The sequence below is a fragment of the Vitis vinifera genome, chromosome 18 (assembly GCF_030704535.1).
Source record: "Vitis vinifera cultivar Pinot Noir 40024 chromosome 18, ASM3070453v1".
Lineage (NCBI taxonomy): Eukaryota > Viridiplantae > Streptophyta > Magnoliopsida > Vitales > Vitaceae > Vitis > Vitis vinifera.
In genome coordinates this window covers 24513298-24528934 of record NC_081822.1, presented here as the reverse complement: position 1 = coordinate 24528934, position 15637 = coordinate 24513298, and the positions used below count along the sequence as shown (strand labels likewise).

The window sequence follows — 15637 nt, the reverse complement described above, 5'->3', positions numbered from 1 at the left end:
CTCATGTCGACCCAATACCTCCTCTACCTGTTCCCAATATCCTTTGGTAAAGAAGGATTCCACAAGTACTTTGAATGAGATTCTCCATTTGGCTTCTCGTCACGAACACAAGAACCCAACAATCCAAATTCATCATGAACTTCAATAGTAGTTGGGTGAGAAAAATTCAGCAGCAGAACATCAAAAACAACTTTCACCTTATTGAGTTTTGAATTGTTGATATTTGTAAGCTTGCAAAATGCAACTCGGGACCAGGAAGAAATGTGTAATGGGTCCTTTGTCATTGACACTAACAAAGATTGAAGGTTAATAAGTGACTTATGCACTAACAAGGTAGTCCCCTCCTCAAAATCTTCACTATCATCTTCAAGAATAATTACAGTCTTCTCCTTGTAACATTTGAAGAACGTCATCCTACACAAAAAAAAAAGGAAGGTAGAAAAAGAGATGAATAAAATATGGGTCTAAGTTTTTAGATAATACTATGCATTCAAGTCAAACCAATTTGTATAGGTGAAGACTTTATCACATAAGTGTCGAAAATACAATACTGCATAGCATCAAGGCCATAACTTCTTTGCATAGATACCAAATATTATTCTGGTTTTAATTAAATGTTAAAACTTTAACACTACTATGCATTCAAGTCAAGCCAATTTGCATGGGTGAAGACTTTAGCACATAAGTGCCGAAAATACGACATCGTTTCGCATCAAGGCTACGACTTGATTACACGAGGGTCAAATTTTAAACATTCATATTTTTTTTATGGATATTTAATTTTATTAAAAATTTCCCCTCAAGTATTAAGGTGATTTAAAAAAATTAAATTACCTGAAATCAAATTCGTCTTTACAAATGATGAAGGTCGACACATGTTCGAAAAAGGTAAGTCTTTTTCTTCCTTCAAAAAAATAAATAAATAAATAAGAAAAGGTTAGCAAAAAAAATAGAATAAATAAGGAGAACACGTGTCAATATGAAATCACTTATGGAAGGTTTGACTTTTTCATGCATATTATATATATTAAAAAAAATCTCTACCACTTTTCCAGGAGATTATATATATGCAGCTAATCATGTCTCCAAGGCAACCACCATTGTGGCTCGCGTCTCCACTAACTTCGGCATATCTCCACTAACTTCAGCATGCCCGCCACTGTGGATGCTTCCCCACAGCTTGATGTTGAATGACACAACATAATCTCTAATGCATATATAACAAAAAAAAAAAAAAAAAAAAAAACACACTTACAGATTTGAAGAGGTGAAGATTTATCATGATGAATTCAAGCTGAGTTTCTTAAAATTGGGTTGGAGACCACCCAAAAATAAAAATAAAAAAATAAAAAATTGAAAGAATTTTTTTAAAAAGAATTCAAGTCGGGTTTCTTAAGTTGGGTTGAAGAACACCCAAAGATCAAAAGAGCTCTCTGAAAAAGTTCAAGTCAAGTTTCTCAACTATTGTCCCCTTTATATATATATATATATAGGGATGACAAATTGGAAGAGGATTGAAAGTGTAAAGTAAGAAGGAAAACGAATTGGAAGATGATTCAAAGTGTAAAGCAAGAAGGCAAACAAAATGGAATTTGAAAAAAATGGGAAAGAAATATCTTTTTTGAAAAAAAATATATATATAAGAAACTTCATATTAAAATATTTCTTTGGAACAAAAAAAAATAAATTACTTCAAGACTCACCTCATCCACATGACAATGCATGTACATGATGCGTCTTGAAGTGGGGACATTTATAGACATTGAAAAAAAATAGTGGATTAAATTACCACTAATTTGGTCTTCAAAATGAATAAACAACAACAACAACAACAATAACAACAACAATAATAATAATAATAGATATCCTCTTATGGATAAGTTTACTTAATCTCCAACTATAAAAATGATAATAATAATGATAATAATACGAAAATTATTATTATTATTATTATCTTGTTGGTAAAATCTCTCGGGAGAAGAAAAATTGCTAAAATCAAGGAACTAAATCCCTTGAATTAAGCAACTAAAAATTTTCGCCTATAAATAGAGGGGTGTCTTCTTTCAAGAAAGTGAGAGAAATTGAAAAATCAGAAAAATCCAGAAAGAAATATCTTAAAGAGAAAATCCAAAGGCAACTTCGTACGGAAAAATTTACAATAAAATAAAAAGCTTCATCAAATCTCTCTGCAAGTTCGATAAACGGAAAAAGGACTACTACACACGTTCTTCGCCATTCAACGAGTTCATTTAAGAATAAGTCACTTGTAACCCTTGATTGATCTTCGAAATCAAGAAAACGTCATCATCGTTCTTCAAGTTGTGGTCAAAATGAAAGAATCAGAGGGAAAATATTCTTTTGTAAAGAATATTATATTTGAGATTGTACCCACAATATTTTTAATTTCAATAAATATTTTGTTCGCATTATTTTCCTATTTATTTTTTTGCTAATTTTGCAGGGCCATTTACGAAATCTGTGCGTACAAACATATAGGGTTATTCACATACCCTTCTTTTAGTAAGTATTCACAAAGGTGATTGTAACTTGATTGAGTACATGCTACAAAGCTTTGTACTATTTGCTTCAAGCAATTTAAATCTTTCAATTATTTTCATGTATATATCATTATATATGGATACATATAAACATGTTATAATAACATCCATGAGACACATATGCAATCCTTCTAAGACTGTAAAAGTAATTAAAAAGTGAAATGTGATTACATCTATAACAGGAAAGTATATTTCCTCATAGTCAATATCAAGTCTTTATGAGAAACCTTATGCTACTAATCACGCTTTATATTTTATGATCTCATTATTCTCATTGTTTTTTTGTACAAATACCCATTTGTACCCAACCAGCTTTACATCTTTAGGTGTTTGGACTACAAGTCTAAAAGCTTCTTGTTTTGATAACGAGTTTAACTTTACTTGTGCAACTTCTTTCCTTTTTGGCCAATCATTTCTATGTAGGCATTCTTCTACAGTTCGTGGGTTGGGATCTTCATCATTTATTATGATGTCAAAGACCACTTAGAAAGCTAAAAAAATTGTTAATAACAATATTATTTTGATCTCATTTTTCTTTCGTATGTATATAACTTACTGAAATCCCACAATTCTCAAGTACTTGTGCCTCTTTAGGGGCTACTTGTTCAATTCTCAAGTTAAGTCGAGTGAATACTTTTATATTTACATAATACATTTCCTGCCATTGGAGCACAAATTATTACTCTAATTAGTCACATCATGAGTTTATGGGGATGTTAAAGTTATTTATTTGTTAGGAGTTATTTATTTCCTATACTAGAATTATTATCTTTCCTTTTTTGTTTCTTTTAATCGTATTTATTTGTATTATACCTATTTAGGAAATTTTGTAAGATTAAAAATAAGCACTTTTCAAACTCTTTGGATCCTTATTGATTCCTCATAATTCTAGAATACTCTAAAGATTACTACATACAATTCATGTCTAAGAATTCTTTAAAATAGTTTGCATAACTCCAAGGACTCTTACTCATTTATGAAGATGTGCCCATGCTTTAGGTATTTCTAGATGCTTCATGCCCATTATATAAGCTCAAGTCTAAGGTTACTTCGGTAGAGTATGTCACTTCCCTACCATGGTACATTAGCATTGCATGCTACCTCGTTTAATTACATTTACTTCCCCTCCATCAACATGAGGAGTTGCCTATGTGGCAACCAAACAATAATTTTTCCAAAGAAAATAAAATTTAGAGTCATTGAACATCACTTCTTACTTTAGTATTCTCTTTGATCTCATATGTAAAATTTAGCTACAACTTGGATGTGTTCAAGTTGATGACTAACTTGTACCCACCTCAAATTATGAAACAATCAATTCGAATTCAACCCAACCTGACCTCTAACATGAGATACTCAATCGAAACTCAACCTAACCTCATTTCACTAAGCTTTGATGGAGTTCAAGTTGATTAGATTAGACTTGGGTTAGTCGGGTTGTATAATTTAAAATTCATTTATAATGGTTTTTGAAAAACTTTTTTTTATATATTTATATGAAAATAATAAATAAGACAAAATTTCAATATAGCAATTTATATATCTTTCTAAAAAAAATAAAAAAATGTGTATACGATATAATATAATTCGATTTTTTTCTTAAAAATCTAAAAATAAAATAAATATTATTATATAAGATAACATACACTAAAATTAGGTTCGAGTTAAGTTTGAGTTGTCCAAACCTTGGTTTAAGTCTAACTCAAATTGAATTCGAGTTGGAAAAACCTAATCCAAGCCCAACCAAGTATTGAAAATAATCGTCCAAACTCAATCAAATATCGAATTGGGTGTGGATTAGCTCGGATCAACCCGCCCAAGTAGCAGTTGTATGAACAATTGTAATATTTTCAGTTAATATTTTAAATTGTCAACATTCAATTCTAAAAATGCAGAAGGACTACATTTTAAAAAGCTAATAAATCTTCTATTTCATCATTGTTTTTACCTTTCAATAAAGCATAACATTGACTGCATTGATGCTAAACATCAACATAACATTGTTTTATTATCATCATTTAAAAGATATCAAACCCACTAATGGATCTTAGAAAAAAAAATAAAAAAGGAAAAAATTCACTTGCACTCATCTATCATCCATTATTATAGATGGGTCCTACTGAAACATTGTTCAAAGTTGACACATTTAATATGGATAATTTTGAACCAAAAATTAAAAAGATAATAATAATAATAATGCTCCCTTGGAATGGGCAGTGGGCAGTGGGCAGAAGCAGCAGCTAATCCCAAAAATAAGAAGCCACGTGCGCCTCAGCATGTGTGGGATTTATAATTACAGTAATGGGGGAGGGTGGAAAAGTTGTCCCCAACAATAACAAAAGCTGGAAAAACCCCTTTTGTGTAGAGGACCCAAAGGCCTAATCTTGCAGTTTCTTTTGGTTTCCCATGTACACATTCTAGGAGCCAAGGAAGCGGGAAGAAAAGGATAAGGAGAAGGGAAGCAGTTAATTAAAGAAGGGATTTCCCATTACTCCGTCACTCTCCCCAACCACATTGGCCGATTGGTCCTGCAGAAAGAGAAAGGAAAAAAAAAAAGCAAAAGAGACATGAGGCTCACAGGGGAGTACAGTAGGCGACAACATGAGAGGGGGGTGGACGGTGGACCCTAGGCTATGAGCGCAAAAGGGGGTTCCCAAGGCACGAGTGTTCCCATCCTACCGGGTAATGGATCGGGCGAGGGACAATGCCAAATGGGGGAGAAGGGTCCATGCTTATCATGGGTTTCCATCGATGAAAGCAATGCTGCCTTGACCTCTGACGATTAGGCTTTGGCTATTTGTTCTACTTGTTTTTACTTTTTTCACAAGGGACGACTGGTGCCGCGCTGGAGATGGGGCAAGCCTCTTCTTCTTGCACGGCTCTTGCTTCTGCTGAAATTTCGGTGAAGGTGGAGGTGGGCAGCGGCAGCAGCAGGTGGCGTGGTGTTGGTGGTGATGGTGATGGTGACCTCACATTGGGGTTGCCGGACGAGTGCCTGGCGGGGGTGTTTGGGAAGCTGGGCTGTCATGACCGAAACACGTGCTCGCTGGTGTGCAGGAGGTGGAGGGCGGTGGATTCCAAATCGAGGCAGCGGCTGGTTCTGCTTGCTCGCTCCGACGTGTCGCCGTTCCTCCCGGCGCTGCTTTGTCGGTTCAGTTCCGTTTCGGTTCTGTCTTTGAAATGTTCTCGGAAGATTGTGAGCATCGACGACCTGGCGCTGTCTCGAATCCCGACGCTCTTGGCTTCGCTCAAGAAGCTGAAACTCAAGGGCTGCATCGACGTCACCGACGAAGGCCTCCACGCCTTCTCCCTCCACCGCCCTCTTCTCCTCACGAAGCTCTCGTTCGCCTCCTGCGGATTCGGCGCCGGTGGTCTCATTTCTCTCATCTCCAACTGCCCTTCTCTTCAAGATCTCACCCTCAAGCGCCTCCGCAAGCTGGACGCCCAGAATGTGCCCTTGTCCTTCGACCACCCCCACCGCCTGGAGCGCCTTTGCATCAAGGATCTTCACAATGCTCGCCTCTTCATCCCTCTCCTCGCCGCCTCCAAGACTCTCAAAGCCCTGGTGGTCTGCCGGAGCTCCGGCAACTGGGACCCACTTCTTGAGAGCCTCCAACGAGGAGGAGCCACTAGTGTCTCCGAGATTCAGATGGAGAATGTCCAAATGGGCGACCCAGGCCTCGTCGCCATCTCCGCCTCCTGCCCCGACCTCGAAGTTCTATACCTGAGCAGGGCTTCCGACTGTACGGACGATGGTGTGTCCGCCATTGCCAACTCCTGCAGGAAGCTCAGAAAGCTGCATATCGACGCGTGGAGCAGGTTCGGAAGCAGGACGATCGGGGACGATGGAGTGTTGTCCATTGCAACAAGATGCTCAAACCTCCAAGAGGTGGTTCTAATGGGGATCCCGGTGACCGTTGGCTCCTTCAATATGTTTGCTTCCAACTGCCCAGTACTAGAGCGGATGGCAATCTGCAATACCGACACAGTGGGGGACTCAGAGCTGGCAGTCATCGCTTCCAAATTCACAGCCTTGAAGAAGCTCTGCATCAAGAACTGCCCCATCTCCGACACGGGAGTTAAAGCCGTCGGTGAAGGATGCCCCAGCCTGGTGAAGTTGAAGGTGAAGAGGTGCAGGGGGGTGACACAGGTAAGCGTATCCCAATTGAGACTGCAGAGGGGTTCGGTGGTGGTTTCAGTTGATGCAGGATCAATGATATTTGAGGAAGGGATGGCGATGGCAGAGGAAGAAACAGGGACAGCCGGAGGAGGAGGAGGAGGTGGTGGTGGAGTAGAAGGGGGTGGAGGGGAGAGAACTCGTGGGGGACGAATCAGCAGGAGGAGGAGCACAAGCACAAGCACGAATGTGGTATGCAGCAGCAGAGGGGCACTCTTACTCAGGTCTAAATTTGAGAATGCTCTGCAGCTCAGTAGGAGGAGCTCCTCTTCAATTCATGCTCCCAGATGATGGATTCATGTCTTCAAATCAATTTCCTTTTTCTTTCTATTTCTGTTGGTTTCGTTATTCAACTTCCATTGGAGTGCTTTGTTACACTTTAAATTTCCCCTCATTTTCCATGGTTTCTACGCCAAGTGTTCAGCTTTGAGAAGTGGTATAGATTGAACTTGTTCCCATCAAAATCTTCTCAACCCTTCTGCTTATTGAATTTGTTATTCTTACGCTCACACAAGTTTTAATGCAAACAATGTTAAAAGACCACGAACACAAAGATAAAACAATTAACACAAAAGTACATAAAGTTTTAACAACGTCATTCAGTCAACAATCTCGAATCTTTCCATTATACCATAAAGAATATTATAAAGGATAAAACTAAATATAACTATTGGATTCCCGAAACATCTCATATTTCCTCATTATTTGTATCCACACCTGAAATCACGAGGCCCCTCGCTTTACCAATATCTTCCATTTTTTCTCACATCTCGATTCATGTCATATGATCTATAAAAACTTTTCTTCATCCCATCATGACTTTTCCCCCTAATAACCTAAAATATTTATTAATTCATTTGCTAATTAAGAATTTGGGAAACTCTCTGGGTTTGAGCAAAACCGACAATGACATCTTGCATTTCAAAGTTTTGAAATCATAAATCATGGAGGCAATACAAGTTTCTGAATTGATGGTTGTGGTGGTGAGCTCCTTGGTAGTGAGTTTTGTCTGGTTGTAACTGACATAAGGACAAACCATACCAATATAAGTATCCAATTTTGCTTTCGAATAGACAAAATTCAAACAGTATTCAAAGTGCTTGCCTCCATTCAATTATAAATTGTCATTCTCATTCTCATGTTCCTAACAAGGCCATAGGGAGAAAATTGCTTTCAAACCCACCATATAGAAAAAAAAAAATTACCTTTTAAAGAGAAGATAATTTGTAAGCAATCAAATAAAATTTTTTATTTTGAAGTGATAATTTTCCTTTTAGTAGTGAATTTTAAAATTATTTTTTCGATGTAATTAATAGTTATACCACTTCCAAATTCCAATTAATATTTCATAAATTACTATAATTTTAAAAGTATTTTTTAATTACTTTTATAACTACCAATTTTTTATAAATATATTTTCAAAAAGGCGGTAAAAAAAAAAATTTCAAATCCCAAATCTAAGCATCTCACAGCTGCGTGAGAGCACAATCAATTATTAGCAAAGACGCATGGGTAGGCGACAAAATTGGCAGATAGCACGTCGCTACTGCTGCCCAAACCCAATTATGTCAACTTTTAAGTTAAATTATGCTTAACTCTTAATTCTTATTTTAAATATTAATTTCTTAATTCTTGTTTAATAAAATTAATTTAAAATATATTTTAAATAATCAAATTGATATATTTATTCTTATAAATTATAATTAAGGTAAAAAATATTGAGCAACAGTGAAATAGTAAAGAAGATCGTGAGGATAATTAAGATAAATGAAGTAAAAATATAAAATAAAGATATGAACTTAAAAATAAATTAATTATTTTTACTTATTATTTAAAATTATTTTTTATTTTAAATCATATCATTAAATTATTTTACAAAACATACTATTAATTTATTTAATGACTTAAATTAAATTATTAAGTATATGTGTAGTAGTAATTCTAATAAGCGTTTTTAACATTTCTAATACTTGAAATTTTTTTTATCTTTCAAGCATCAGAATGGATAGAAACATTTTTTAAAATCATTATCAAACAGACTCTATCTTGATTTACTAAATACCCATTAATTTTTTTATTTTAATTTATAATTAAATAAAAATTAGACCCGGTTAATAATTGTTTTTGAAAAAAATGAGTTTGTTATTCTCTAAAATTAAAAAAATAATAATAATAAAATTTGGAGAATATTTTTAAATTATTTTAAAAGTATTTTTATTTGTTTTCAAATAATTATGTATTTATAAAAATTTATTAAAGATAAATTATTTTTAAAACATATTTAAAAACATTAAAAACGTGGTAAAAACATTTATTTATTTATTTGAGAAAAATGATGTGGCCGCCTGGTTTCAAATGTGGACAATGAAGAAAAGTATGCGTCAGTAGGTGTAGTCCATCTTGGAGCGCTACATTTCTTATATTTAACAACACGCGGATGGAGACACTTCAACGGTAATATGATAATATCACCCTCACGGCTCACCACCTCCTTCCTCTCTCATCCTCCGACTCGCAGCGCTGGGTCCGACGGCGCATGCCATCCACATCCAAAAGAGAATATTCTTATTGCTGTTTTCCTAGAAAATGTTAAGATTTGTGTAGGAACGTTTTTAATAATTATTTTAAAAAAAAATAGTTTTCCAAAATATTTCTGGTTAATTGGTTAAAAAAAATATAACATGAATAAATTTTGTTCTTAAAAAAGGAAAATAATTTTCTACTTTCTTTTTGAAAAAATGCAATCGAAAAATAAAAAATAAGATGTTTTTTTAAAATATACTTATTTTCTAATTATTGTTTAAAAATAATTGGATAAATGCTAAGAATAATTGAAAATAAATCATTATATTTAAAATTTATTTTTTAAAAAAATATTTGAAAATATAAAAAACAAGTTGACAAAATTTTCCTCTATCAAATATCATAATAGTTTTGGAAAATGTTTTGAAACAAAATTAGGTGCTTCTTCACTTGTTTCTATTTTCAAAAATAACAAAATAAATATGAAGAATAATTGCAAATAAAATCCTAAATATAAAATTTACTTTAAAAAATATATTTAAAAATATCTAAAACAAGTCAAAAACATTCCAATTTCTCAAATAAACTTTTATTGTAGAAAAACATTGAAGAATCTTTTAAAAACTGTTTTCAAAAACTGTTTTTTATAATATTTTTCTAAAACAATTCTTAAATAGACCATTATGTTTTCTAAGGAAAAAGAAAATTATTTTGTAACTTGAAATGTTATCTAACTTTATTTTCTATACTTTGAAAGATTTTTTAAAAATAATTTTTATTGTATAGGATAAAAAATTTTCAAAAATTTTAAATTGAAAACAAAAATAAGTACTATACAATTTTAAACAAAAACAAAAAAAAATGATAATAACTTGTGCAATAACTCTTAAGACTTAAAACAATAATGATTTTCAAAATATAGTTTTAAAAACATAAATAAAATCATATTTTATAAAGAACATGAATGTGTTTGAGCAACATTTGGTATTGCTTATCAATATTTAATAGCTAATATACTTTTATAATTGATTTTGAGCTTACTTGATTTTAGTTTAAAGTTTTTCATTCCTAGGATATAATTTCTTAGTTGGTATTTAGATAACCTTTGATTAAAATTATAATTAACTCCTTTTAATTTACTTATATCCATTTATTAAAAATAAATAAATTTCAAATTCTGAGAAATTTTTTATTCACATTTTTATTTAAAAGTACTGTCAAAAAAATTGTTTCACAATTTTTCTAACACAAAATGATAAAATTCAAACTCAAAACCATATCCGAACCACAATTACCAATCAATCATTAAGATATTAATGGTTATATTTACAATTAATTTTCTAATAAAAAATTGTTTTCCATATAACATTAACAATTTTATTTTACGAAAAAAATTTAAATATTTAGGTTATTTTTCATTTTCATTTAACCATTAAGTTCAGTTTAACAAATTTAATATTTTACCATATTTATTAATATCACATAAGATTTACTAACTAATATTACATGAGTTAACGATATAAATTAACTTTTAACTTTTTCATATTACGAAGGGTTAACTTCACTCACTTCCCTTAAGTTTATACCTAAATATAACTAGTCCCCACTGATTTGAAAATTCTTCGATGAATAAAAATAATAAATAAGTAAATGAGATATTTGATGAAATTTCCAATCATCATGTACTAGGTGTATTTAACCAAAACGCCTGGAAAATATGTGGGTGAAAAAAGTCATACTCGCACTACCATCCACTTCAGGATTGGTTTGAATAGGACAGAATTTGGAGAGTGGTAGAGGTGAAATGAAATAGACGTAAACCAAGTTCATTCATGGGAGGAAAGGGGATCATCACATCCAAGAGTTGTTGTTACGTCGTTATACTTACGCTAATCACAGCTAATGTCAAACTTACAATTTTATTGTTTTGAAGCACTAAAAAAAACACAAACCACTAATCACAAAATAAGTATAAACAAAGAGCAAAACTTGTTCACAAACACAGCTTCAAGCCTTCTAGAGTTCTTTACCACAACAAAGAACACAAAAGAGTCTGAAATTGTTCATCTATTCAAAGCCAGGTGAATCAGAATAGGTCAATTAATTCAAATAGCAAGTAATCTAACCCTACAATAACTTACTTTGAGAGGAGTCAGATTGTTAAGGCCCTGTTTGAAACGTTTCTACGAAAACTACTTTTCAAAGTTATTCCTCAATGTTCCATAAAATAAAAGTCTACTTGAAAACCCGAAATGTTTTTAACATATAATTTGGGTATCACCAACCATCTTTATAGTAGAAGGCCAAATTATTGTATTTAAACCTCGATTTATGATGCTACAATTTTTGCTCCGATCTTTGGTTTAACAAGCTATGGATACAGTGGAGATAGTCTAAGCCATTTTGGGCTACACAACCTAGATGGCTAGAACTACAACAAGTAAACAAAGCAAACAGCCCACAAAACCATCCTTTATTCTAAGGGAGAAATCTCAAGTGTTCAAAAAAAGATAGTTGCCTGGGGATAGAGCCAAACAGCAACATATAGTCTCAGGTGAAAAATGAGCCAACCAAACATTTGGTAGAAGTTTAAATGGTGTTGCAGAGAGAAAGAAAATAAGATGACAACGAGGTAAAACACTTTAAGCTACCTCCAGATCACTTCAGTTTAGTAAAAAGCCTTGGGGCAACCTGCATTTCCAAATACCAATTTCAGCAGATGAGTAAGGCAATAATGTAAATTAACAATATAAGTTCTTTAACTATATAGAATATACTACCTAGGTACTCCTATTTTTCATATTTCTTGTGAAGAGAACTTACACATTTATCAACACAAGACCAGTAGTCAAAATACTGCCCCGTACAGTGTTTATGTCCGGTTTCATCTTCTTTGACCCTATTCTCACATGCCTGCAATAGGTGAAACAGCATAAAAAAAAAAATGATAAATGATCTTGGGCTGCCTAAAAGGGAGAAAATTACAAAATTCAAGCTAAATGCTGAGAGTATTAACAGAACTACTATATAAAGTTCAAAAACACCAAACATGGTGTGGAATTACATGCCATAAAGAGCCAAATATTATTGTTGATGCCTGCTTGTTATTAAGTGATATAAGCAGGCACCCTTTCTTCATTTTATCACATTTCACCACTGATAGAGACTCCCAGGACAGTTGAATCTTTGGTGACATAGTCCCAGATAGCGATTTCCTTTTACCAATCCATTCTTCCCTTTTATTTATTCATTTATTTTTTGATAGGCAAAAAGAAAATTTATCAACAAAGCACCCAACAGAAACAAAGAAGACCCACTTTCCAGGCTGATTCCATCTCTTGTTCACCATCCTGTCCCAACATGATAGCATGGAGACAAACCCAAGATACTCCAAATAAAGAGAGATTAGACTCCATAATGAATTAGAATATGATTGGAGATTTTCCCTACATATACAACATCTGCTAACAACCACCCGACCATGCTACATCAGTTGATCCATTGTTAGAAATTTCTGCCACATCACCTAAAAAATAAAGGATCATAGGTTTGGAAGGAACTTTGACAGTCCAAATCTCTTGGCCAGGAACCCATATCCTCAGCAATGAGAGCCTCATAATAGGATTTTATATAAAAACCCCTATTTGAAAGCCTTCCATAATAACTTGTCTCCACATTTCTAACGTACTCTTCAATGTGATAACTCCAATGACTCCACCCACAGTAACTCCCAATCAAAGAGACCTCTCCTAAAATCAGGCATTCACTTCCCCTCTAGGCCCATCCCCCAACCCCTTACAATCACCCACTCAAGTGACATTGAGAATGGCTATATTAAACACATTGAACCCTAATTACTCAGTACTCATCTCCATTGTCACTGAGACAAGAAACTACAAATTTTCCTAAGCATAAGACTGATATGTGGTCTAATTTCTGAAAATAAATATTTGATATTTCCTTGACAGCATTTAACAACCCTATCCATGTAATCACACATACACATCACTTTCCCTTAACTTTATCAATATAGAGTGAAATATTTTACATTGATAAGGTTAAATTTTTAACCCTACAAGTCACATCTGACACACCTAAAAGTGGGCAGGTTTATTCAAGTACATATCATACTTCTTTTAACAAATGCCCGCTTGTTAAAGAACATGGGAGGCAACCAAGACTATAGGGTTAATGCTACAGGTATATTAATGCAAAGCATCAACTAGGTGTATGACACACATTCCCAAGGAATGTGACCAAAGAAATATCAACAGATAGCCTCCCCAAGCCTAGTACTACTGTAGTGCATTACAACAGTAAAAGGTTTGCCTGAAGCTTAACTCAAGATGAGGTGATGTGAATTAGCCTCGATACTATAACCTTTAGTACATCTAATTGAGGCTTAAAGCCTCAGCTTAACAGGCTGTTGAGATTCAAACCTCAAATATTCAACAAGTATTTATAGGTTTTATGTTTCTGTGTGCTTTTGGTATGCATTATATAAAAGATTTAAGCCTTAATCTTCAATGGGTTTTAACAGGTTTTGGGTTTTTATGGGCTTTTGGTATATATTTTGTAAATCTTGGGTACAACAATTGGGTTAAACTTTTAGAAATAAGGGCTTAATTGATTTATCATATTTTGATTCACAGTGAGAAGACGAGTGCTTTGGGTGTCTCTTAGCAGCCTTCGGCCTGAATTGTTGTTTCCAACTTCAATGAGAAATATCCTTTTTGAGAGGAAATTTAATGGATTGGACAAGAAGAGAACTGTTTGGCATTTGGCCCTTCTATCTTTGTTTTGGTGTCTATGGTCAGAGCATAACCCAAGAATTTTCAATGAAGAAGAGCTCTCAAAGCAAAGGTTGAAGGAGGTCTTCATTAAATCCTTTTTGGAGTGGTCCAAAGCTACATTGCAAATGAAGAGCTTCTCCATGGTGTTGTTCTTAGATTCCCTGTTCTATGAGTAGGTTGGCTTGTTCTTACCATTAATAAATGAAGGAAAGAGATCATTATAATTCGTGGATAAGTGGAAATCAACACTAACTGCAAGGATGTTAGGACAATTATATATGATAATGATTTCTTGGAGGATCTTACTAGTGATATGATGGTGATGTTGAAGATCATTTGATGGAGTCATGAGAGAGAATCAAATTTTGACGAGACAGACGAAATAGGGGGTGTGATGTTGGGATCGTGATGGTAGAGTGCTCAGAGCTTAGACCAAACCTTCTGGACCAGGATCACTTACAGAGGCAGAATCCAGGCCTTCTCAAAAGGATTACATTTGGCTACATTTTTTAGCTGTCCTATCTCCTAGTGGAGGAAGAGTCAGCTGCAGTCATATCTTGGGTGTCTAAGGAAAAGTTAGGTTCATCGAAGCATGATATGGGGTTGCGTCAAATCATCAATGTTGCTTATTGGGGTGCTCCTACACTAGGATGAAAATATCGGTAATCACGGATATATCGGTACTTCGATTTTACGGATATATCGGAGACATATCGGCGGATATTCTGGAAAAAAATATCGGTAGACTTAAAATTGTTAAAAACTTGTGGAAATGCTAAGAAAACCTCATAATAATATAATTAGAAGTATAATGGACATTTTAAAGTTGTTTTATTGAAAAATTTGATATATATATATATATATGATATAATTTGCGATATTAGATGTAATTATATCATGTCGATCTATAAGAAATGTTAATTTTGTAATTGTTCTCATTATAAAGTCACATAAAATATTTCATTTCATTAAATATCAATAATTTGTATACATTAAATTCATTAAATAAACATATTTCATATTCAAAATATACTAGTTCATGTTAATTAAATTAATTAAATAATTTAGCATGTTAATTAAATTAATTAAATAATTTAGCTAAGTTAACTAGTTTAATTTAATTCTAAATGTGAAAATAAATCACAAATAATCATCTAAAATAAACATATCAATTTATAATTAAATAATCAAATTAACCTAAGTTAATTCAATAAAAATATAAAAATTAATTACAATTGAATGTAAAAATAGCATTAAATCATCCATATTGCAAACATACTAATTAATTGAAAAGACATGAATTAATTACAATTGCAAACAAAATTAATTACAATTTAAAACAAATATACCTTAAAATGATTAAATAATTGAGCAACCTTAATAAAAATTGGAGTAATGAGAGAGAAAATGAAGAATGAAAGCAAAAATGGATGAAATAGATGAAATTTGGGCTATTTATAGAAGAAATTTGGGCCAAAATAGCCGTTGGAACATTAATTTACCGTTGAAAATCAATTTTGACCATTGGATCAAAAGTTGGGAGCAATCTGGTCGTTGGATCGCCATATTACCATTGGAATCACATC

General features: G+C 33.2%; 1 protein-coding gene across 1 annotated transcript; it reads left to right on the top strand.

Moving 5' to 3' along the window:
* Positions 1-4555: 4555 nt before the first annotated feature.
* Positions 4556-7199, top strand: LOC100852716 (F-box protein SKIP2). The gene has a single exon (XM_010666819.3). It carries the CDS (start codon positions 5410-5412, stop codon positions 7024-7026), a length of 1617 nt encoding a protein of 538 aa, XP_010665121.1. The 5' UTR covers positions 4556-5409; the 3' UTR covers positions 7027-7199.
* Positions 7200-15637: the final 8438 nt, after the last annotated feature.

Coding starts and splice junctions, on each gene's coding strand:
- LOC100852716 (XM_010666819.3), top strand. CDS start 5,410: ATGGGGCAAGCCTCTTCTTCTTGCACGGCTCTTGCTTCTGCTGAAATT.